Source organism: Oryctolagus cuniculus, chromosome 2 (assembly GCF_051225735.1).
Source record: "Oryctolagus cuniculus isolate XC-2025 breed Fujian yellow rabbit chromosome 2, ASM5122573v1, whole genome shotgun sequence".
In the NCBI taxonomy this organism is placed as follows: Eukaryota; Metazoa; Chordata; class Mammalia; order Lagomorpha; family Leporidae; genus Oryctolagus; species Oryctolagus cuniculus.
The window spans coordinates 162,263,483-162,287,344 of record NC_142868.1 but is presented as its reverse complement, the minus strand read 5'-3'; the positions used below and the strand labels follow the sequence as shown (position 1 = coordinate 162,287,344).

General features: G+C 43.7%; 1 protein-coding gene across 12 annotated transcripts in view; it reads right to left on the bottom strand.

The window, feature by feature from the left end:
- The window catches only part of SRBD1 (S1 RNA binding domain 1), a 256,608-nt gene that overhangs the window by 227,104 nt on the left and 5,642 nt on the right, over positions 1-23,862 (bottom strand). For 9 of the 12 annotated variants that reach the window (XR_016230405.1, XR_016230404.1, XR_016230403.1 and 6 more), the window contains exons 2-4: positions 21,608-21,687; positions 18,437-18,617; positions 13,689-14,057 (exon numbers count right to left, since the gene is read on the bottom strand). Coding sequence is in view for 6 of the 12 variants with exons in the window: in XM_008254454.5 (XP_008252676.3) it covers positions 13,689-14,057; positions 18,437-18,617; positions 21,608-21,687 (630 nt within the window). In the remaining 6 variants the exon portion in view is untranslated. Of the gene's footprint in view, positions 1-13,688; positions 14,058-15,870; positions 15,979-18,436; positions 18,618-21,607; positions 21,688-23,862 lie in introns of all 12 variants that reach the window. The other 3 variants (XR_016230408.1, XM_089327707.1, XM_089327708.1) reach the window with 1 other exon arrangement.

Here is a 23,862-nt window from a genome sequence, read left to right as displayed (position 1 = left end):
TTTGATTCCTGCTGTTCTTTTTATCTAGTCGTTTTATTAGAGTATTTATTTTATCACACAAAAGTTTCCTTAAAAGATTGCACAAGGAAAATCTAGCCTATGCCATTAGAAATCAGAAGTAATAATAGGAGAGGAAAAGGGGAGTTAGAAAAACATATGATGGGAAATTTAGTGTGGTTAGTTATGTTGATTTTTGATCTGGAAGCTGGTTATATGATTATACTTTTTTTTTTTTTTTTTTTTTTTTTGAGAGCAAGCACCCAAGCTCCCACTCAATGGTTCATTTTCCAGATGCATGCAAAAACCAGGTTGGGCCAGGGATGAAGCCCACAGCTAGGAACACAGCTCAGTCTTCCCACATGGGTGGCAGGGACCCAATTACTTAAGCCACCACCACTGCCTTCCATGGTCTGCATTGGCAGGAAGCTGGAGCCAGAGCCAGGAATTAAACTCATGTACTTCAAATGTGGGCCTTGAACATTTCTGAGCTATATATTCAAGTTCAATTTTCTCTATGTATGAGTATGCTAAACTTTATAAAAAAAAAATGTGTTCTTTAAAAAGTTCATACAGAGGTCAGCGCAGTGGCACAGTGGGATAAAGCTCCAGCCTGCAACGTCAGCATCCCATATGAGTGCCAGTTCGAGTCCTGGTTGCTCCTCTTCTGAACCAGCTCTCTGCTATGGCCTAGGAAAGCAGTAGAAGATGGCCCAACTCCTTGAGCCCCTGCACCTGTGTGGGAGAGCCAAAAGAAGCTCCTGGCTGCTGGCTTTGGATCAGCTCAGCTCTGGCCATTGCTTCGTGGAGTGAACCAGCAGAATAGAAGACCTCTCTCTCTCTCTGTCTCTGTCTCTCTGTCTCTACCTCTCTCTGTAACTCTTTCAAATAAATAAAATAAATCTTAAAAAAAAAAAGCTATTACAGTTTCTTTGATTTAAGTAGGACAAACAGGTTAAACCTAAAAAGTGGTACCACATTTAAATGCAGAATTGCAGTGAGATACCCAGTTCAAAGACATATCTTTCCCTAATTTTGTCTCCCATGATCTTTTTCACCCACATACTCCCACATCATCTTTTAAAACAAAGGGGTAAATGGCTGATAAAAAGGTTTTCATTTGCATTTTCTCCCTAATTTAGCAAATGAAACTAAAAAGTATGGTTGCTCCACTCCCCCCACATCCACCACCCTCAAAATAAAGAAACTGTATAATAGCAACCTCAACTTTAGAATAGATTACTTTCCTCAAAAATTACTTGTAGGGGCCAGCATTGCGGCACATAGAGGTTAAGCTACTGCCTGTGACACTGGCATCCCATATGCAGGCAGTTTCTTTTTCTTTTCTTTCTTTTTTTTAAGATTGATTGATTTATTTGAAAGGCAGAGCTACAGAGAGGCAAAGGTGGGGGGGGGGGAGTGGAGAAGGTATTCCATCCACTGGATCACTCCCCAAATGACCACGATGGCCAGAGCTGGGCCAATCCAAAGCCAGGAGCCAAGAGCTGCTGGGTCTCCCACACAGGTACAGGGACTTGGGGCATCTTCTACTGCTTTCCCAGGCCATAACAGAGCTGGATCAGCACCCAGATGGGATGCTAGCATTGCAGGCGGCAGTTTTACCTGCTATGCCACAGTGACAGCTCCAGAGGCAGTTTCAAGTTCTGACTGCTCTACTTCCAATCCAACAACCTGCTAATGGCACCTAGGAAAAAGCAGAAGATGGCCCAAGTATCTGGGCCCTTGCCATCCACATGGGAGATCAGGATGGAGTTCCAGGAGTCCAGCTTCAGAGTGGCCCAGCCCCAGACATAGCCATTGCAGCCATTTGAGGAGTAAAGCATTAGATGTAAGATTCTTTGTCTCTCCCTCTCCCTCTCCGTAACACCACCTTTCAAATAAATAAAAGAAATCGTTAAAAATACATATTATTTTTTTAAATTTCTTGTAACTAGTCACTTCTTCAAATTCTTATTAACATCTAGTGCCATGGCTCACTAGGCTAATCCTCCGCCTGTGGCGCCAGCACCCTGAGTTCTAGTCCCAGTCGGGGCGCAGGATTCTGTCCCGACTGCTCTTCTTCCAGTCCAGCTCTCTGCTGTGGCCCGGGAGTGCAGTGGAGGATGGCCCAAGTGCTTGGGCTCTGCACCCCATGGGAGACCAGGAGAAGCACCTGGCTCCTGGCTTTGGATTGGCGCAGCGCACCGGCCGCAACACACCAGCCGCAACACACAAGCCGTAGCGGCCACTTGGGGGGTGAACCAATGGAAAAAGGAAGACTTTTTTGTCTGTCTCTCTCTCTCACTAACTCTGCCTGTCAAAAAAAAATTCTTATCAAGTTCATGTTATTTATAACATATTTGCATATGTTATAAATATTTATGTTTAGACATAAAGCCCAAAAGTAAACCAAGTGTCAGGTTGCAGCTTTCCCTCCCCAAACAGCACAGCAAAACTCTTGAAACAGCAGAGGAGTTTTCAGAGTTTAAACACATCTTGAAGAGAACAGACCAAGGACCAAGATACCACGGCAGGCAGGGGCCTTGGAGAAGAACATACAAAATAAGGGAAAAATAAATGACATTTCCACATGCTCAATTAGTAAAAATTAACAACTCCATAAAATTTTTATTAGCTATTCCTTGCTTACTAGGTACTATTCAGGAATTCCCAAACAACTTGGACCTATTTTGTGAGCAGGTAATATGCATACTATAAACATTTTATTCAGTGTGGCCCTTATCTAAGTGTGCAATACTCTCCTGATTTTCTGAATTAGGACAACTGACTCTCACTCTTCTCAGTTCCCTGTTCTTCTAACACGCGTGCTGCTCTCAACCATATTTGAAAGCAGGAATACAGTTTTAAGAACAGAATTATTTTCTTTCCCATAAAGGGTCTCCTTCTGGGAGTGGGCATTTGCCTAGCAGTTTCGATACCCATGTCCCACATAGGAGAGCCTGAGTTTAATTCCCAGCTCCAGACTCTAGCTGCCAGCCAATGCAGACCTTGGGAGGCAGCAGTGATGATTAGAATAACTGGGTTCCTGGGGAGAGGCAAGATGGTGGAATAGCAACAGGGAAGTCTGCTTTAGGCCACACAAACCTAGCAGAAAAAATAAATAAATAAAAGTGGAGAAGGTACACTCTCAGGGGAAAGTGGCAGGGAAAGCCACAGTGGGAGGTCCCACGAAAGCAGTGGAAGGTGCAGACCTGCAGCAATGGAAACGGAGCATGAACTCTGAACAAGGACCCAGCATCCCGCTCTGGTGAGCAAGGTGAGGTCAGACAGCACCAGCCCACGCCACTGTTGATATGGCTAGAGGGAGAATTTAGTAGACTGCACCGTGTTTTGAGTCCAGCCTGGAACCCTCAGGAAAGCTGGGTGACTGCTCACCGGGGGTGGGGGATGGTGGAGTGGGAGGATGCCAGGGTATGTCTCTCTCTCTCTGTCCCCCTTTCTTCCTACCTATCTCCACACCAGCACCCTGTGGCTAGCTGTGGGAAGGCTGGTGCCATTTCAGTCATAAACAGGCAGAGACTGCTCCAGCTCTTCTGGGCACACCCAGCAACTAGCAGGGACTGTTGGCATGGGCAACCATAATAGTCTGAGTCAACTGGTGGGAACTATCCCCACCTTGTCATCCGGGCAACACCACCAGCTCTGCTGTGCTCACCTGGCAACAGGCAGGGAGGTGGAGCCATCCCCACCAAAGGGGAAGGACCACCTGTGAGGACTCTTGTACCCACCCAGCACAACTGTGAAAGGAGTGGGGCTGTGGCAGGCAGGTATTGTGCACACTTGTGATCCAGGGATTTTACCAGAGGGTAAAATCTGCTTTCCCCGCTGATTTTGACTCTGGCTGGGGGGATCAGATTCAATTGGCTGGGGGTGAAACACACACAGGCAGCAGCTCTGGGAACCTCTCAGTCTCTCTGTGGACAGGACAGGCTAGTGGGGTGGAATGGACTCTTGTGCTCCTTGACCATGGGAGTCCCGGGGTCTGAGACTGTGTAAACACTGTGACTGCATGAGAGGGGCCAGGGTATAGCTGGGTTTCCAGGCAAACTCTGGGTGCAGAGCCACACTGTCAGAAATCCTTGGTTGCCAGGGCAGCTCACTGCAGCTAGAACAGTGCTCACAGTGAGGACTGCGTAGAACATTCGCGTGGATGAGTGTTGAACCACTGAGGGCTAACACCCGGCCATTGCTCAGCTTGAAGGAGAGGAAGTGAGGAAGTGATTATGCCAACAGATGTGACCATACCCCCCTTCTGTTAATAAGAGGACATCTACCACCCCCAAACTAAATGTTACCCTGGATACTCACTCCACCCTGGACGACTGACCAGAGCTCCCTAGCACACCTACCACACACCTCTCAGTATTCACTGAAAGCACAGACACTCCACTAAGCCACAGAGGCACAGCTTCAGATAAAAGCTATCAGAGGGGGAGATAAAACAAACCTCCACAAATGCCCAAAAATAAATGCAGAAAATCAAGAAACAAGAATAAGGAATCATGATCCCCCTCCCCAAAGGAACACATCAACATTTCAATATTAGAATGTGAAGATGAAGAGACTGATAAAATCCCAGAGATGGAATTCAAAAAATTAATCCTAGAATTACTCAAAAGCAATCAGAAGCAAATCCATGAACTAAAGAAAACCATGAGACATGAGATCAAATAAATACAGTGGAAAGCCTTAACAGCTGACTTGGTGAGTTAGAAGATAGAATATCCAAACTAGAAGATAAATCTGGAAATCCTACAGTAAGACCAAAAAAAAAAAAAAAAAAAAAAAAGAAGAAGAAGAAGAAGAAAATAGAAAACTTAAATCAGTGTTGTAGATTTATGAGATACAACCCAACACATGGCTCTTAGGAGTTCCTGAAGGCATGGAAAGAGACAATGGACTAGAAGGCCTATTTAGTGAAATAATAACAGAAAATTTCCCCAATGTGGAGAAAGAAAGGGATGTCCAAGTAGAGGAAATACATAGAACTCCTAACAGACATGACCAGAAAAGATCTTCACCATGATACACTGTAGTCAAACTCACCACAGTAAAACCAAAGAAAAGATTTTAAAATATGCATGAGAGAAATGCCAGATTACTTTCAGAGGATCTCCAATTAGACTCACAGCTGACTTCCCATCAAAAACCCTATAGGCTAGAAGGGAATGGTGAGTTATAGTCCAAGGCCTAAAAGAAAGAAACTATCAACCCAGAATACTGTACCCTGCAAAGCTCTCATTTATAAATGAAGGTGAAATAAAGACCTTCTACAACAAACAGAAATTGAAAGAAATTGTCACCACTTGTCCAGCCTTATAAAAGATGCTAAAGGATATGCTACACACCAAAACACAGAAAGATAATCATCCTTATGAAAGAATGAGAAGGCAGAAAATCCCCAGAAGTACAAAAGAAATTCAAAGTGAACAATAGGAATATTTATGGAAAAATGGCAGGGCCAAGTTGCTACTTATCAATAGTCACCTTGAATATAAATGGCCTGGAAGTTTTAGCCAGAGTTATTAAGAAACAAAAAGAAATCAAAGGAATACAAATTGGAAAGGAGGAAATCAAACTATCCCTATTTGCAGATGACATGATCCTTTATATAGGGGATCAAAAAACTCCACTGAGAGATGACTGGAACTCAAAAAAGAGTTTGGTAAAGTGGCAGAATATAAAATAAACACACAAAAATCAACAGCCTTTGTACACACAGAACTTTTAAGATCAGTCCCATTCACAATAGCTCCAAAAAGAATCAAATACCTTGGAATAAATTTAACCAAGGATGTCAAAGATCTCTACACCAAAAATTACAAAACACTAAAGAAAGAGTGGGAATAAGAGAGAGAGGAGAGGTACAATTTGGGACATGCTCAATCGGACTTGCCCCAAATGGTGGAGTTAGAATCGTGTCAGGGGATTCCAATACAATCCCATCAAGGCTGCATGTACCAATGCCATCTCACTAGTCCAAGTGATCAATTTCAGTTCACCATTGATCACATTGATAGGTCTAAGAGTCAAAGGGATCACACAAAGAAGACTAGTGTCTGCTAATACTAACAGATAGAATAAAAAAGGGAGAGAATGATCCAACTTGGGAAGCGAGATACACAGCAGACTCATAGAATGGCAGATGTCCTAAACAGCACTCTGGCCTCAGAATCAGCCCTTAAGGCATTCGGATCTGGCTGAAGAGCCCATGAGAGTATTTTAGGCATGGAAAGCCAAGACACTCTGGAAAAAAAAAAAAAAACCTAAATGAAAGATCTCTGCGAGTGAGATCCTAGTGGAAAGAACGGGGCCATCAAAGAAGGAGGTACCTTTCTCTGAAGGGAGGAGAGAACTTCCACTTTGGCTATGACCCTGTCTGAATAAGATCGAAGTTGGCGAACTCAAAAGGCTTGCATATCCTTGGCAACTCATGACTAGAGCCTAGGGAGATTACTGATGCCATAAACAAGAGTGTCAAATTGTTAAGTCAACAACAGGAGTCACTGTGTACTTACTCCTCATGTGGGATCTGCCCTTAATGTGTTTTCCAATGTGAAGTAATGCTATAACTAGTACTGAAACAGTATTTTATACTTTGTGTTTCTGTGTGGGTGCAAACTGATGAAATCTTTACTTAATATATACTAAATCGATCTTCTGTATATAAAGGTAATTGAAAATGAATCTTGATGCGAATGGAATGGGAGAGGGAGTGGGAGATGGGAGGGGTGCAAGTGGGAGGGAAGTTGGGGGCGGGAGTCATTGTAATCCATAAACTGTACTTTGGAAATTTATATTTACTAAATAAAAGTTTAAAAAAAATGGAAAAATGTTCATAGATTGGAAGAATCAACATCATCAAAATATCCATTCTACCAAAAGCAATTTACAGATTCAATGCAATCCCAATCAAAATACCAATGATATTCTTTGCAGATCTAGAAAAAAATGATGCTAGAATACAAATGAAAACACAAGAGACCCCGAAGAGCTAAAGCAATCTTATACAACAAAAACAAATCCAGAGGCATCACAATATCTGATTTCAAGTCATACTACAGGGCAGTTATAATCAAAACAGCCTGGTACTGGCACAAAAACAGACTTGTAGACCAATGGAACAGAATACAAACTCCAGAAATTAATCCTTGCATCTATAACCTACTTATCTCTGACAAAGAAGCTAAAATCAATCCCTGTAGCGAGGACACTCTTTTTAACAAATGGTCCTGAGAAACTGGATCTCCATGTGCAAAAATATGAAACTAGACCCCTACCTTACACCTTACACAAAAATCCACCCAAAATGGATCAAAGACCTAAATCTACGATCTGATGCCATCAAATCATTAGCGAACACTAGGAATTGGCATAGGCAAAGACTTCTTGGAAAAGATCCCAGAAGCACAAGCAATCAAAGCCAAAATTGACAAATGGGATTACATCAAGCTGAGAAACTTCTGCACTGCAAAAGAAACACTCAGCAAAGTGAAGAGGCAACCAACAGGATGGGAAAAAATATTTGCAAACTATGCAAATGATAAAGGGTTAACATTCAGAATCTATAAGGAACTCAAGAAATTCAACAACAACCAAACAAACAATTCAGTTAAGAAATGGGCAAAGAACTTAAACAGGCATTTTTCAAGAGATGAAATTCAAATGGCCAACAGACACTTGGGAAAACGCTCAAGATCGCTAGACATCAGGGAAATGCAAATTAAATCCACAATGAGTTTCACCTCACTCCAGTTAGAATGGTCCACATATAGAAATCAACAAACAACAGATGCTGGCAAGGATGCAGGGAAAAAGATACACTGGATGGGGCCAGCACTGTGGTGCAGTGAGTAAAACTGCTGCCTGCAGTACCGGCAACCCTCATGGGAGCCAGTTCAAGTCTCGGCAGCTCCACTTTTGACCCAGCTCTATGCTATGGCCTGGGAAAGCAGTGCAGGATGTCCCAAGTCCTTGGGGCCCTGCATCCACGTGGGAGACCCAGAGGAAGCTCCTGGCTCCTGATCGGCATAGCTCCAGCAGTTGTGGCCATTGGGGGAGTGAACTAGCAGATGGAAGACCTCTCTCTTTCTCTGCCTCTGCCTCTCTGTAACTCTGGCCTTTCAAATAAATAAATAAAAATCTTAAAAAAAAAAAAAAAAAAAAAAAAGGTACACTGGTACATTGTTAGTGTGAATGTAAACTGGCACAACCACTGTGGAAGACAGTATGGAAATACCTCAGAAATCTGAATATAGACCTACCATGCAATCCAGCCATCCCACTCCTGGGAACTTACCCAAACCAAAAGAAATCAGTTTATGAAATAGTTATCTGTACCCCCGTGTTCATTGCAGCACAACTCACAATAGCTAAAATACGGAATCAACTCAGATGTCCATGAACTGTTGACTGGATAAGGAAATTATGGTGTATATACACTATGGAGTACTACTCAGCTTTAAAAACAAAAAATGAACTGTCTTTTGTACAAGATGGTCACAACTGGAAACCATTATACTTAGTAAAATAAGCCAGTCGCAACTGGATACCATTATACTTAGTAAAATAAGCCAGTCCCCAAAAGAAGATATCATGTTTTCCCTAATCCGGGGTAACTAATAGAGTATCTGAAATATAATGTATTGGAGTGAAACAGACATTTTGAGAATCAATGATTGTTTATAACCTTTGTCTCTTTTATTGAGGAACAATTTTATTTTGTTTTCTCTTCATACTATTTGTTGAACTCTCTTACTTAGGGTAGGGTTTACTATACAATAGATCATTGTAAAAATAGAGATTGGGAATCTGACAGGGAGAAGAGATTGGAGCGTGGGTGGGAAAGGAGGGGAGGAGAGTGCCACTATGTTTCTAAAATGATATAAAGGAAATATATGAAACTTGTATAACTTAAATAATATATACAAAATTTTAAAAGAAAAAAAAAGAGTCATTGGGTTCCAGCCACCTATAGAAGACTTGGACTGAGTTCCTAGCTCCCGGCCTGGGGACAACCCAGTCCTAGCTATTACAGACATTTGGGGAGTGAAAGAGCAGCTGGAAGCAGTCTCTTTCTCTCTCCACATGCACCTATCCCCACTGCCACCTGTCATGTAAATTTAAAAAAAAAAAAAAGTTTCTCCTATTTAAAGGGCTATAAAAAATAGGAAAGGAAATTCATATATCCCATAAGAAGTGTCTAAAAGTGAAGCTAAAGTTAGGGAAGGGTGACTACCTGGTTACATACATAAGAAGAATTCCAACAGAGTAAATGTACACTAAACAGTTTCCTAGGCAATGTCCTAAGTCACCTGGAAAACGCTGAGCTGAACAGCTGTCATCAGATTGCTGAGCAAAGGTGGGAGCTAGAACCATCACTCTCCCCAGCTTACAGGGAGAGCCCAGAGTCCCAGCGAACAGGCTTCCAGCTGTTAAAGGTCATCACCCATAAGGAGGAGAGAGGAAGACTGTGGAATTGAAAGGACACACAAGTCTATTTTCCAAGTAGGGCCTTAAAATGAGGTAACTAGCTTCCATCTCATGCTCCCACACCAAAACAATGGACATCCCTGCTATTGGCTCATTAATGAGTCTTCTGCCGTTCCTCCTGGTGTCTGGGCACCTGTCTCTCACCAAACACTCTTTCCTCATTCTACTCAGCAGAAAATCTTACCTCTCTCTGCGAACATATTTTCCAAAATATTTGCTTAGCTGTTCTTTTACTGACATTACGGAACTCAGTAGTGAACCAAGGTAATCACCCGTAACAAAAAATAAAAGTTCCAGGTTAACAAACTTCAGAATAAGCTTTCTTCCCTCAAAATCTGAAATCAACTTTAGTTATACCTGTTACAGAAAGGACACACATACAGAAACTAAATTCTACAGATACCTTGAATCAATTCTCAGTAATTTTTTATTTTTAAGATGGTTTCTCTTTAGTTCTTACTATACAAAGAAAAGTGTATTCTATTCTAATTAAAGCTACAAACAAGTTTTGGATTATCCATTACTTCTAATAACCCATTATGATAATGAAGGAATAAATGTTAACAGTTAAGTGCCCAGTACACCAGTACAGAGTCAAGCCCACAGTAAGCCAACTATTAATAAACAGCAAGTATTGCTATTCCTTGTCAATCAAAGATCTGTAAACAAACACTGTAAGGTATTATGGCAGTGATAAAAAGAGGAAGCTATATAAATCTTCACTATGAGAGGTTAATCCTCACTTAGAATTATAAATTTACATTCTGAAGCTAGACCTAGAGCTAGACACTTTCACTAAGCTACAAACACCCACCCCTGGCCTCAGCACAGGCACACAAACACAGCTGGAACCTCAGCAATCCCATTTCTACAACACAGTGAGGCCTCTGGCCTCCAGGCATTGGCCCACAAGAGGATACCTGACCACGGTCTGTCAATCAGAATCTCTTCCTGAAATTAGGAACCAAAATGCACAATCAGCAGGTCAGTCCATGTAACCAATGAAACTAGTAGAGCTAGTGGAGCTGTCATTTTTCTATCCTCTATACATAAACAGAGAAACCTGGTCTGCTGAGAAAAAATCACACCTCAGAGAAGCAGCAGAAGTAAGTGATCCTACCACCCCAGGTATCTTCTGTGAGTCCTCTGTTTTCCAATTTCTGAGTTGAGTCCTGTAAGAGACCTGATCACATTCTGTCCCTTTTTTTCTTTGAAAGGCCCCCATGTCTGACGGTAAACTCTCTTCTGCTTAAGCTCGTAGGAAGTAGGTTTCTATTACTTATCACCTTGAGACAAAAAGGCTAAGGTAGGTCTATGTTCATCTTTCTCTGTAACAAAGATTAGGGGATGGGGTGGGAAGCAAAGTGTCATAAAGCAGCTCTTGACTCAACTATGAATAACTTATTACCGAATCTCAAAGACCAGGGATTCCATGGTCACAGAAACCTGTCTCCGTTTCTCCTGCACACTGTCAGCTACCTCTATAGTAGTAGAGTATATATTACTAGTATATATAGAGTAGTATAGTATATATAGTGTATAGTCACTAAAAGACCTTAGCGATGACCTGCCTTGACTGAGGTCATATCAAAGAACTAACCTTAGTCAGCAGAACCCCTATACTGTGGGGAGCAATCCGGACTAGACTAAGTTACTCGAATTGGGACTTATTCTATGCATCTGCTCTCCCACAATATGGCGCTGGGAGAGAAGTAAACAGCTTCCGCACAGCTGCCTCCAGTTCAACCAATTAACTGTGGGACTTGCTCCTGATTGGAGAGCAGCGTACTCAGCCGAGTTGGGATTGGCGGAGGAGGACTATGGGGGAGGGGGGAGACGGCATGCACCAGGAACATCTATGGGGAACATCTAGCTGAAGGAACACCTGTGCAGCCCCCGAGAAGAGCCGGCCGGCGGTGTGCCGCTCCCCTGCGGAAGTGGGGAATGCGGCCAGGGGGAACCGCCCTTCCACGGAGGTGGAAGGGTCGGTAGCCAACCCGGGAAGAACCAGCAGCAAACCCGGGGAGGGCCGAGCAGACGAAAGAACAGCGCAGGGTCCTGTGTTGCTCCTCCACGAAGAGGGGGAGCGACATAATGGTGCCGTGACTCGGATAGGAAACCTAGGACGGATTGCAAACTTAGGAGGGAAGAAATGACTCGGATTAGGAAACCTAGCTCGGATAGGAAACCTGACTCGGATAGGAAACCTGACTCGGATAGGAAACCTGACTCGGATAGGAAACCTAGCTTGGATAGGAAACCTAGGACAGATAGCAAACTTAGGAGGGAAGAAACGGGAAGAACTGGGAAAATATCGGAGAGAGAAACTAGCAAACAGCCTAGGGAAATTACCGGAGAGAGAGACTAGCAAACAGCCTAGGGAAAAGCCGGACGAAAAGGGTGCCGGAAGAAGCTATTGAAAGCCTAGGCATAGACTCGGATACGGACTACGGGGGGAAGCTGGGAGAAATCTCTAAGGTCGAAAGCGAAAGTGAAAGCTAGAACAAACAGATTCGGACGCGGACTGTGGGGAGAGGCCAGGAGAAATGAGGGAGGAATATCGTTGGAGGAAAGTTTGGGGAAACATACCGGGTAGAGAAAACTGTTAGGGAAATTGAAGCCGCGGGGGGCAGGCCGAGGCGGATACGAAAGCCACTTTGGGGTTCTCAAGTTAGCCCGGGAATAGGGGGCGAAAAGTTAAAACCAGAAGCTGAGACGCAAGCTAGATTGGGATCCGTCTGATTAGCCCGGGGAGCAAAGGACGGGAAGCCAAACCGTGGGGCGGAGACGTACGCTGGGTTGAATTCGCCAGGCTAGCCCGGGGAACTTAGATTGAATCCTAGTGGCGGACACGTGAGCTACGCTGTGTTACTCGCGGAAGCCGCCGCGTGCAGAGAGAGCACGGGGCGTGAATAGATAGGGAACGCTGGCGTAGGCCGTGGTTCAGACGCGAAAGGGTTAAGCGTGGAGACCGCGGAGCGCGCGAAGCCGCGGAGCGCGCGAAGCCGAGCCTCGCAAAGCCGGGAAGCTGCGTAGATGAGAGAGGCGCGCGGGCTGAAGCGGCGCAGAGCCGGGAACCCGCCGGCGGGGCGAGGTGCCGGAAAGCCGCAGGGATAAGAGAAACAGAAGTTTGGAAGTGAAGTAAAAGAGAAATGGGAATGCTGGAAGATAGAAGTGAAATGGGAGAAATAGGAATGCCCGGAGATAGAGAAATAGAGAAAATAAGGCCTCCCCTCAACATGCCAATTAGAAGGCTTGGATTCGGTCTGCCTGATTTAAGGCGGTAAGCGCCAGCAAAGCTCGACCAGAGTATGAGCTGCAGGTCACCGAAGATAGGCACGAACCAACACTAATAAGTCTCCCCCACAATAAGGCAATGAGAAGGCTTGGATTCGGTTTGCCTGATAGGTTTTGTAAACACCTGCAGGCAGTTCTAGCAGAGCAGAGCATGCGCTGCAGGGCACCGAACACAGGCATGCATCAGCGCCTAAAAACCTCCTCACAATGGCGAAGAGAGGACCCGGATTCGGTTTTCCTGATTGATAGGACTTGTAAGAGCCTGTGGCAACTCTAGCAAGTAGAGCAGAGTGTGTGCCGCGGGACACCGAAGACAGGCGCATATCAACGCTAAAAAATAAAAAGAAAGGGGGATCTGTGGGGAGCAATCCGGACTAGACTAAGTTACTCGAATTGGGACTTATTCTATGCATCTGCTCTCCCACAATATGGCGCTGGGAGAGAAGTAAACAGCTTCCGCACAGCTGCCTCCAGTTCAACCAATTAACTGTGGGACTTGCTCCTGATTGGAGAGCAGCGTACTCAGCCGAGTTGGGATTGGCGGAGGAGGACTATGGGGGAGGGGGGAGACGGCATGCACCAGGAACATCTATGGGGAACATCTAGCTGAAGGAACACCTGTGCAGCCCCCGAGAAGAGCCGGCCGGCGGTGTGCCGCTCCCCTGCGGAAGTGGGGAATGCGGCCAGGGGGAACCGCCCTTCCACGGAGGTGGAAGGGTCGGTAGCCAACCCGGGAAGAACCAGCAGCAAACCCGGGGAGGGCCGAGCAGACGAAAGAACAGCGCAGGGTCCTGTGTTGCTCCTCCACGAAGAGGGGGAGCGACACTATACCAGTCACAAAGGAGTCAAACCAACTAACACGCCAGAAAGGCTGCACATACCTGGACTATGTCCCAGTTCATTTCCACCTCCTCTTTAATACTGTTGGCATTTGCTGGAAACTTGACAGGCTGCCCCTGAGGACACATTTCAGTCTTCATTTTCTTTAAAGGGGACTGACCAAATGTAAAGTCATCTTCATTCTCTTCCTTCTTGCATGTACCTTCCCACATGGTGCTTGTTGATGGGGTCTCTGTACTGTGATCCCCACCCTCTAAGTTGCTGACTTTGTTGATTTTTTCCACTTTCAATTTTTTGGTCCTTTGAGCTGAATTCTTCTGTTTTGTCTTTGCTGTTTTCAGAGTCTGTACAGTTTCCAATTTATTTTTTCTGTCTTCTAAATTAACATCAGCAATAGCCACAGAATTATTCTGTCAAACCACAAAGAGAACACATGAGAATTAGAAAATAAAAACCAATCACCCTGGAATATTACTCAGAAGTAAAAAGGAACAACTTAATAATATACACAATGACTTGGAAGGATCGCCAGGGAATTATTTTGAATGGAGAAAAAGCCAATCTCAAAGTTACATGCTATATGTTACATTTATATAATGTTTCTGAACAGTTCAGTCTTGCCAGGAGTCAGAAGGGGACAGAGAAGGGGGTACAAGGGAGGCATGTGGCTACAAAAGGGCACCAGCATGGACCCTTGCTGTGATTAAACTGTTCTACTGGGATGCGTACACAAAAGTACACATGTAGTAACACTGCTTAGAACTGTATACACACACATATACACATAAATAGAAACAAGTAAAACAGAAGAAATCAAAGTAAGATCAGTGGATTTTACCAATGCTGTGATACTGAATTACAGTTTGGCAAGATATTATCACTGGGAGAAACTGGAAAAAGGGCACATGGAATCCTTCTGTATTATTTCTTACAACTGCACATTAATTATTTATAAATTTAAAGTTTAATTTTTAAAAAATAAATGGGGGCCAGCATTGTGGCATAGCAGTAAAGCCATTGCCTGAAAAACCAGCACCCCATTATGGGCTCTGGTTCATGTCCAGGCTGCTCCACTTCCAATCCAGCTCCCTGCTAATGGCCTGGGAAAGGCAGTGGAAGATGGTCCAAGTGCATGGACCTGCCACCCATGTGGGAGACCTAGATGAAGCTGGTGGCTCCTGGCTTCAGCCTGCCCCAAGCCCGGACACTGTGGCCTTTTGGGGAGTGAACCGTGGATGGAAGATCTCTCTTTCTCTCTCTTTCAAATAAATAAGTAAAACTTTAAAAAAAATGAAAGTTAGGTCTATAAGACAGAAAGCAAAGATTAAAGTTTATAAACACAGTCAACACTTAGGGAGAGAACAGTAACATTTACACTCTCATTAAACCAATAGGCTACCTGCCTATCAAGTTATACAAAAGGATGGAGGACAGAAAACACAGAATGATAGTAGGACACTGTCAGACATTTGTCTTTTCTTTTTCTTTAAAACTGTTTTATTTATCTGAAGGCAGAGTTCTGGCTCACTCCTCAAATGGCTGCAATGGCCAGAGCTGGGTCAGTCCAAAGCCAAGAGCCAGAGCTGCTTCCAAGTCTCCCACGTAGTTGCAGGGGCCTAAGGACTTGGGTCATCCTCTACTAATTTCCCAGGCATGTTAACAGGGAGCTGGATCAGAAGTGGAGCAGCTGGGACTTGAACTGGTACCCATATGGGATGTTCGTGTCACAAGCAGAAGGTTTTCCCAGTATGCCACAGTGCTGGCACCAGGCATTTGTCTTTAATAAGAATTCACAAAGTAGCCCACATACGTCCCAGGCCTACTCTCTGAACCACCCCTGTCTCCAACTCAAATGATGTTCAGGTGTGAAGGAATGACTCTTGGCACTGGGAGTAGAGTAGAGAATAAGATAAAGATCCTGCCTTTAAAGGGATTCTCATTTCCCAAGGTCTGGTTATCTAAGTGATACAGAGGGCATAAAAATAAACAACTCTCAAACTAAAGTTTAGCCAAAATTCAGTCTCTTCCCTTATCAAACATTTTTTCCAGAATTATTATTAAAAATTTTGGGTACAGCAGCATAAGCCACTGTTTGCAATGCAAGCATCCCATATCAGAATGCCAGCTGGAGTTCTAGATGCTCTAATTCCCACCCAGCTCCCTGCTAATGTGCCTGGAAAAGCAGAAGAGGATAGCGCAAGTGAATGGCGCCCTTTGACTCACATGGAGACCTGGATGGAGTTCAGGTCATGGATTCAGCCTGGACCAGCCCCAGCCATTTGGAGAGTGAACCAAGAGATGGAAGATCTCTTTCTCTCTCTGTCACTTTGCCTTTCAAATAAATAAGTAAATCTTTAATAAATAAGTAAAAATATTAGGAATAACAAAAACAGCATTTCCAACCCAATGCTTGCCTACTAACTACCAAGTCTGAACTTGAATATGATGTACATTAACAGGCCTCTGAGTATTAGATTTTTTATCCAAAACATGAGGGATCAGAGCAGAGATATGAAGATAGCATGATTCTCAGGCTTGTAAGAGCTGATAATAACTTAATCAAATGAATTGACATGAAGAATGTGTCAACAGTGGAACTGTCAGACACAGAAGTAGAAAAAGGACAACTGCAGAAAGCAAACATAATCAGCATTCTGAGTAATGTACTACAGATAGGAAAGCTTAGCAAATAGATTGTGAGTATTTTGGTCCAATGATAAGACAGTACTCCAGTGAGGTAGATAACTTCAGTCCAACTTAGGTTCACACAATTAAAACATTCAGTTGTGAGGCTGGCACTGTGGCATAGTGGGCTAAGCATACATCTGTGCTGCCGGCATCCTATATGGGTGCTGGTTCGAGTCCCGGCTACTCCTCTTCCGATCCAGCTCCCTGCTATGGCCTGGGAAAGCAGAGGAAGATGGCCTGGGTACTTGGGCCCCTGTACCCGCATGGGAGACCTGGAAGAAGCACCTGGTATGCAGTCATTTGGGGAGTGCACCAGCATCTAGATGGAAGACCTTTCTCTCTGTCTTTCTGACTCTCTGTAACTCTACTTGTCAAATAAATAAATAAAATCTTAAAAAAAAAAAAAAAAAGGGACATGCCATTTGTCTAATTTAAAAAAAAAAAAAAACACTCAATTGTATGGGGCAGGCATTGTGGCACAGCAGGTTGAGCTGCTACTTGGGATGCCTGCACTCCATACAGGAGTGCCAGTTTAATTCCTGGCACCTCTGCTCCAATCCAGCTTCCAGCTAATGTGCCTAGGAAGGCACTGGATAATAGTCCAAGTACTTTGGATCCTGCCACTGAAATGGGAGATCCAGATGGTGTTTCTGACTCCCGGTTTCCGTCTGGCCGAACTCCAGTTATTACGGGCATTTGGGGAGTAAACCAGATCGATCTCTCTCTCTCCCAACTCCAGTTATTACGGGCATTTGGGGAGTAAACCAGATCTCTCTCTCTGTGTGTGTGTGTGTGTGTGCGTGTGCGTGTCTCACTCTGCCTTTCAAATAAATAAATCTTTTCTAAAAAAAATTCAATTGTTGGAGCCAGCATTGTGGTACAGCTAGTTAAGCTGCTGTCTGCAACATAGGTAGCCCATATGGGCACTGGCTCAAGTCCCAGCTACTCCACCTTCAATCTAGCTCCTGCTAACATGCCTGGGAGAGCAGCAGAAGATGGCCAAAGTCCTTGGGCCCCTACACCCATGTGGTAGACCCAGATGGAGTTCTAAGATCCTGGCGTTGGCCTGGCCCAACCCTGGCCTTTGCAGCCATCTAGGGAATGAACCAGAAGATGGAAGATCTCTCTCTCTCTCTTTCTCTCTATCTCACACAGTCTCTCCGTAACTCTGCCTTTCAAACAAAACAAATATTTTTTAAAAGAAAATTCAATTGTCACTGTTACAAATACAGTGCCAAGACCACAGCAGGCACTCAATAAATCCAAATGAATGAATGAATGAATCATCATGCAAATTTCTGATTATTATGTAATCCCCACTTAGTCCAGCCTCCAAGGAGAAATACTGCTAGCAATAAGAATTTCAAGTCCTTGTGATGATTATTTCACAGTATTAATTTTTAAAGGAGCTCTTTGGTTGCTCTTGTGAGCACTACTGATGCAAAAACACCCACGAGAAATATACTGGTTCCTGAAATGCTGACAAAATCACATTCCTAACTTAAAAACCCAGTCTCATCACTTAATATTTATGTACCATGAGCAAGTCACTTTGTTTTACCTAGCTTCCTCATCTAAAAGAATCAGATAACAACAACAAACACTTCAACAGTTGTTGGAAGGATTAAATAAGATCATGCAGGTCAAAAGTTGACCGACTATGTTGCCTATGTAAAAATAAGCACTCACATATTTGCAAATAGCCAAATCATTACCATCACCTAGGAAAGGAAATGTGAAGCAGACCAAGAAACACAGTGCATCTGATGGTAAACAGTATTAAGACCCATGGCAGGGTATATCACTGTCTGGCATGTTTTGCTATTTATATCTTTGTCCTACTTTAAGATCTCCCTAAAGGCAAAAACCTGATTGGATGACTTCTTGGCAAAGGAGAAGCATAATTCTAGGACAGAATCTAAGTCAAGCCACTGACATTCTCAAAGTGAGCTCTCTTCAGAGGTGGATGCTAAACTCCAGAGTAAACAAATACTGAACAGAAAATCATTAGAATAACCTAAAACACAAGAGCAGGAGAAAGCAGTATCACCAGTCAGGAAAGCAGGCCAGCACTCCCTCTCTGTGCAGCTTCAGCACCTACCAGCTCCTCTTTAACAGCCACAGCTTCTGAGCTGTCACTGACCACTTGGGTGTTCTTCTTCCCCCGAGGCACCCTCTTTGGTTTGGGTTCCTTGGGAGCGGGCTGCTTACGGACTCTGGGGGCTTTCTTCTGGGGCTCCCAGATGCTATCTTCCTTGTCATCTTCTTCAGAGGCAGACGATCTAGGGGTAAGTTAAAAGAAGAATTTCTAGTTAAAAGGAAACCAAATGTCAAAGATAAAAAGAGACACATGCTTCTTGAAAAAACAATAAAGTAGGAAATGTTTAATATGAAGCATAGTGATCTGTGAACAGGCTGTGAACAGTAATTGCTAAGAACTGAAACAACAGAATTGATCAGGGATCAGGGATCAACATAAAAATATTCCCCAATATGCTATATATCACAGGATTCTCTTCTCACCTAATGGACACACATATATGCATACTTTCAAGACATAGGAACTCACTTATTAAGTAATTTACTAGGCCATGTCACATCACAGTTAAGCATAAGCTTTTCAAATTTTTAAATTTAACAGTGAGAAGTACTTAAATTAGTTCCTAAGTGATAATCAATGTTTTTAACGTATTAAGTTAACCAAACCAATGAACAGAGAAAGAAATGACTCTAGGAAAGACCCTAAATAACATAAAAAGCACCAAAACCTTTCAGCTGTTTTCATTAACCCTTTTCTTTCACAAAATGGATGTTTTCCTGATTAAACTGGATTGAGTGCAGCCACAGCACTTTGCTAACAACCAAGAATCAGATTCATAGCAAGAACAGAGAAAATACAGCTCTAGCAGCTATGTAAACTCTGTTAAATGAACATCACACTGCTGCCAACCTGGTTAATCTTATTTATACCCTAATGTAAGAGGTCAATATTGGTGGGAGGGGGGACCACTTCTTTCACAGAAACAAATGAATAGAAATGTCTGGATTTTGTGGTTTAAGTTCTGCCTGCAGGCAAAATCTGACTGGATAACTTCTTGGCTAAATGATGCTGGAGGAGAGCATAATATTGGCAGGTCAAACCACTGATATTCTCAAGGTGAGCTCTGTTGAGAGACAAGAGTAAGCAAAAAAGAAAAAAAAATTACAAGATAATCTAACACAACAGCACTGACACAGAAAGGAACTAGAATCAAAAACCCAAGGATCTAGAAAACCACAGCCCCGCCTGTACTCTCAGCTGAGCAGGACAACTTCTCACATCAGGTTCACCACCTCGCAAGCCGACGCACTGACTAACCCTATTTCCTATAGAAAAGTCATCAAGATTAAAGGGTAATTAGTTATTATGAGGAAAACACAAGTACAGGTATCATCTCATTATACCCATGGTGGTTCTGAGGCAGCTGGTCAACTCTATTCCCAATCACACATCAGCTCTTGGCAACAACATTACGCAACTTCTCTGACCCCTCCTCGCCTCAACCTCTAGATGTGGAAATCCCCAAGGTTTAGTCCTCAGCCGTCTCCATGCTCTTCTGCAGTTTTTGTTTGTTTTCTTTTTGTCCTATGGCTCAGCACAAGAAATTCGATTTTATATCTTTACTTTGACCTTTCCAGAGTTCAGGACTTCTATATCTACTTTCATGTGGATGTTTGGCAATCACCTCAAACTTCCCAGGTCCAAAACAGAACTCATGAATGCATCACACTCACACCTGTTTCTCTTCCAGCCTTCCCAAAACACCTGTTTCCATCACACCTCCAAACTCAACCCATTAACATAGTCTGCTTTACCTTCAAAATATATCCTATATTAGGCCATTTCTCACTACTTTTTTTTTTTTTTTTTTTTTTTGACAGGCAGAGTGGACAGTGAGAGAGAGAGAGAGAGAGAGAGAAAAAGGTCTTCCTTCGCCATTGGTTCACCCTCCAACGGCCGCCGCGGCCGGCGCGCTGCGGCCGGTACACCGCGCTGATCTGATGACAGGAGCCAGGAGCCAGGTGCTTTTCCTGGTCTCCCATGGGGTGCAGGGCCCAAGCACCTGGGCCATCCTCCACTGCACTCCCTGGCCACAGCAGAGAGCTGGCCTGGAAGAGGGGCAACCGGGACAGAATCCGGCGCCCCAACCGGGACTAGAACCCAGTGTGCCGGCGCCGCTAGGCGGAGGATTAGCCTAGTGAGCCGCGGCGCCGGCATCACTTCTCACTACTATCACCACTAGACTTCTACAGTAACTTTCTTAGCTCATTCGTCCATTCTTCCTGCTTCCATTCTTATCCTCTAGGGTCAACAACAAAAAATCAAAACGTAAACCAGGTCATGTCACATCCCTGCCCACAATACTCTAGTAGTTTCCAAATGCAAGTCACATAAAATCCTAACACCTGAAATAGCATGGTATGTCCTCCCCATCCCAGTCTTATTTCCTATCACGCTCTGCCCTGATGACTGAGGACTGGCCACACCGGCCTTCTTGCTGTCCCCTGAACACATCAAATTCATTCCTGCCTTAGGGTCTTTTCACTTACTGCTCTCTCTGCTTGAATCACCAGCCCTGAGATCTTCACAAGTTACACTCCCAAATCTTACCCACATCTCTTACCAAATTCTCCAAAAGAACTTCCTGAGTACTCTAGACAAAATGCTCCCCCGCTATTGTCAGTCACCGTGCTCTCCATCTCTTCCCCTACTTTATTACTGTCTATCATAAATCAGTATCTTACTTAACAAACATCTTCAGAACACAGATTCTCAACTGGGGACAACTCTGCACCTCGCCCAACCCCAATGTCTAGGTAAAAAGGAAGGGGAAGAGGGAGGGAGGCTTGTGGCTGGCATCTGATGGGTAGAGGCCAGAGATGTTGTCAATGTCTATAAGCACAGGACAGCCCCCACAATAAAGAAATATCCTGCACACAATGCCAATGATGAGTTACCCTAACCTAAAGCAATACAAAAAAACTCCCTGTTCTCATGGAGCTGATAAGCTACTATAAATCTTATGTTACATATTTATTGGTTACTTTCTCTCTCCTTACTTAACACTTTATCACTAACATTGGACAGAGAACCTGGAGCATAACATGAGTTCAACAAATATTCACTGCCCAAATGAATAAAAGAGGCTCATTCCACTCAAATGACAAATGTAGGCAGAACTCCTTAAAATATTCGTCATTCCCCACCACCATATTAAACCAATATGCTTACAATTCAGAGCAAGAAGAAAATTCATCTTTGTATACCACAGTCTGGACCTGCACTTTTGCTCTTCTGGGCAATGATGACATCTGAAAGAAATGGAACAGGAAATCAACATGACCTGAATGGTCTCATCAATTTATTTGGCTACAAATATACCATTCAAATATACCATTCAAAACTAATATTCCAAGGGTAGGCACTGTGGCACACCAGGTTAAGCCCCCACTTGGGAATCCCACATCCCATATCAAGAGCAGTTTGAGTCCCAGAACCTCTGCTTCCAATCAGCGTCCTGCTAATACATACTGGAAGGCAGCAGATGACAGTTTAAGTGCTTGAGCCCCTACCACCAACGTGGGACACCGAGATTGAATTCTGGGCTCCTGGCTTTGGCCTGATTCAACACTGGCTACTGCAGGTATTTGGGGATCAAACCAACAGACAGAACACCTCTTTATCACTGCGTGTTGCTCTGTTTTTCAAGTAAATGAAAATTCGAAAACAACACAACAACAACAATAGTTCTACAGCTAGAAATGCCGAATGGGAGGTCCTTCCCCGGCAAGGCAGAACATGAGGCCTATTCACAAGCCCAAACCCTGTACTTTCCTATGAAAGGAGCAGCAAAAAGCCTTTAAAAAGCTTCAAAAGCCTTATAGATATGGACCATCTCTTCAAACGATAAGCTCCAGGGTTGGCTTTGTGGTATAGTGAGTAAAGTTGTAGCTTGCAACGCTGGCAACCCATATGGGCACACGTTTGTGTCCTGACTGCTCCACTTCTAATCCAGCTCCCTGCTAATGGCCTAGGTAAAACAGCAGAAACTGACCCAAGTATTTGGGCCTCTGCCACCCACATGGGAGACCTGGAAGAAGCTCCTGTCTCCTGGATTTGGCCTAGCCCAGCCCTGGCCTTTGCAGCCACCTGGGGAGTTAACCAGTGGATGGAAGATCTGTCTCTCTATTCATCCCTCTCCTTCTCTCTCTCTCTCTAACTCCTTCACATTAAATTAATAAATCTTTTTTTAAAAAAATTATAAGCTCCTATAGCATGAGAATTCTTAATTCCTTTAGACCTATACACTGGAGTATTCTTCAAGTGTTATTTGATAGTGATACGATCAGGTAGCAAATTATAAAGTCCTTTATTAAACTATATCTCAAAGACAAGAAATATTTTCCCCATTCTATATCTTCATGGTTTTAAAAAGATTTATTTACTTATTTGAAAGGCAGAGTTACAGAGAGGCAGAGGCAGAGAGACAGAACCATCTTCTGGTTCACTCCCCAAATGGCTCCATCAGCCAGAGCTTGGCCACTCTGAAGCCAGGAGCCAGGAGCTTCTTCCGGGTCTCCACGTGGGTGCAGGGACCCAAGCACTTGGTCCATCTTCCACTGTTTTCCCAGGCCATAGCAGAGAGTTGGATTGGAAATGGAGCAGCCAGGACTCGAACTGGCGCCCATATAGAATGCCAGCACTAGCAGGTGGCAGCTTTACCCACTATGCCACAGCACTGGCCCCTCTATATCTTCTTACAATATAAACACCTTGCTACAAAGTTGGCAAATAAATTATCCTAAATGACGGAATAAGCAGTTCGGTTATTCCTAAAACAAGAAAACCCTTCCCTTGTAATAAGATTTCTTCATAATATTCAAATAAAATGATTAATTACCATGCCACTAAAAAGCACTTAACAAATTCAAAGGCTCAGATCTAAAAAATTTTTAGATAAATAGGCAGAGGAAGTAAAGGAGTTTACTTCAGGTGGTTAAGACTTATCACCTAAAGAATATGTGTAAAGGGGCTGGCACTGTAGCGTAGTGAGTAAAGCCAATGGCTGTGATGCCAGCACCCAATATGGGCACTGGTTCATGTCCTGGCTGCTATACTTCCATTCCAGCTCTCTGCTAATGACCTGGGAAAAACAGTGGAAGACGGCCCAAAAGCTAGGGTCCCTGCTACCCACGTGGGAGACCTGGAAAAAGCTCCTGACTTCTGGCTTTGGCCTGGCCCAGCCCCGGCTGTTGTGGCCATCTAGGGAGTATAAGGATGGAAGATCTTTCTGTCTCTCCCTCTCTCTAACTCTTCAAATAAATAAATCTTTAAAAAAAAAAAAAAAGGAATATGTATAAAGCCATAAAAACTGCCTTAGACTCTGACATGTTTGGAACCCTTTAAACAAATTCTTAAACCAGTTGTATACTGTAATTCCTCTGGTTCTAACACCCACTCCAAGGAGGAAGTAGTGCCTCATAGAA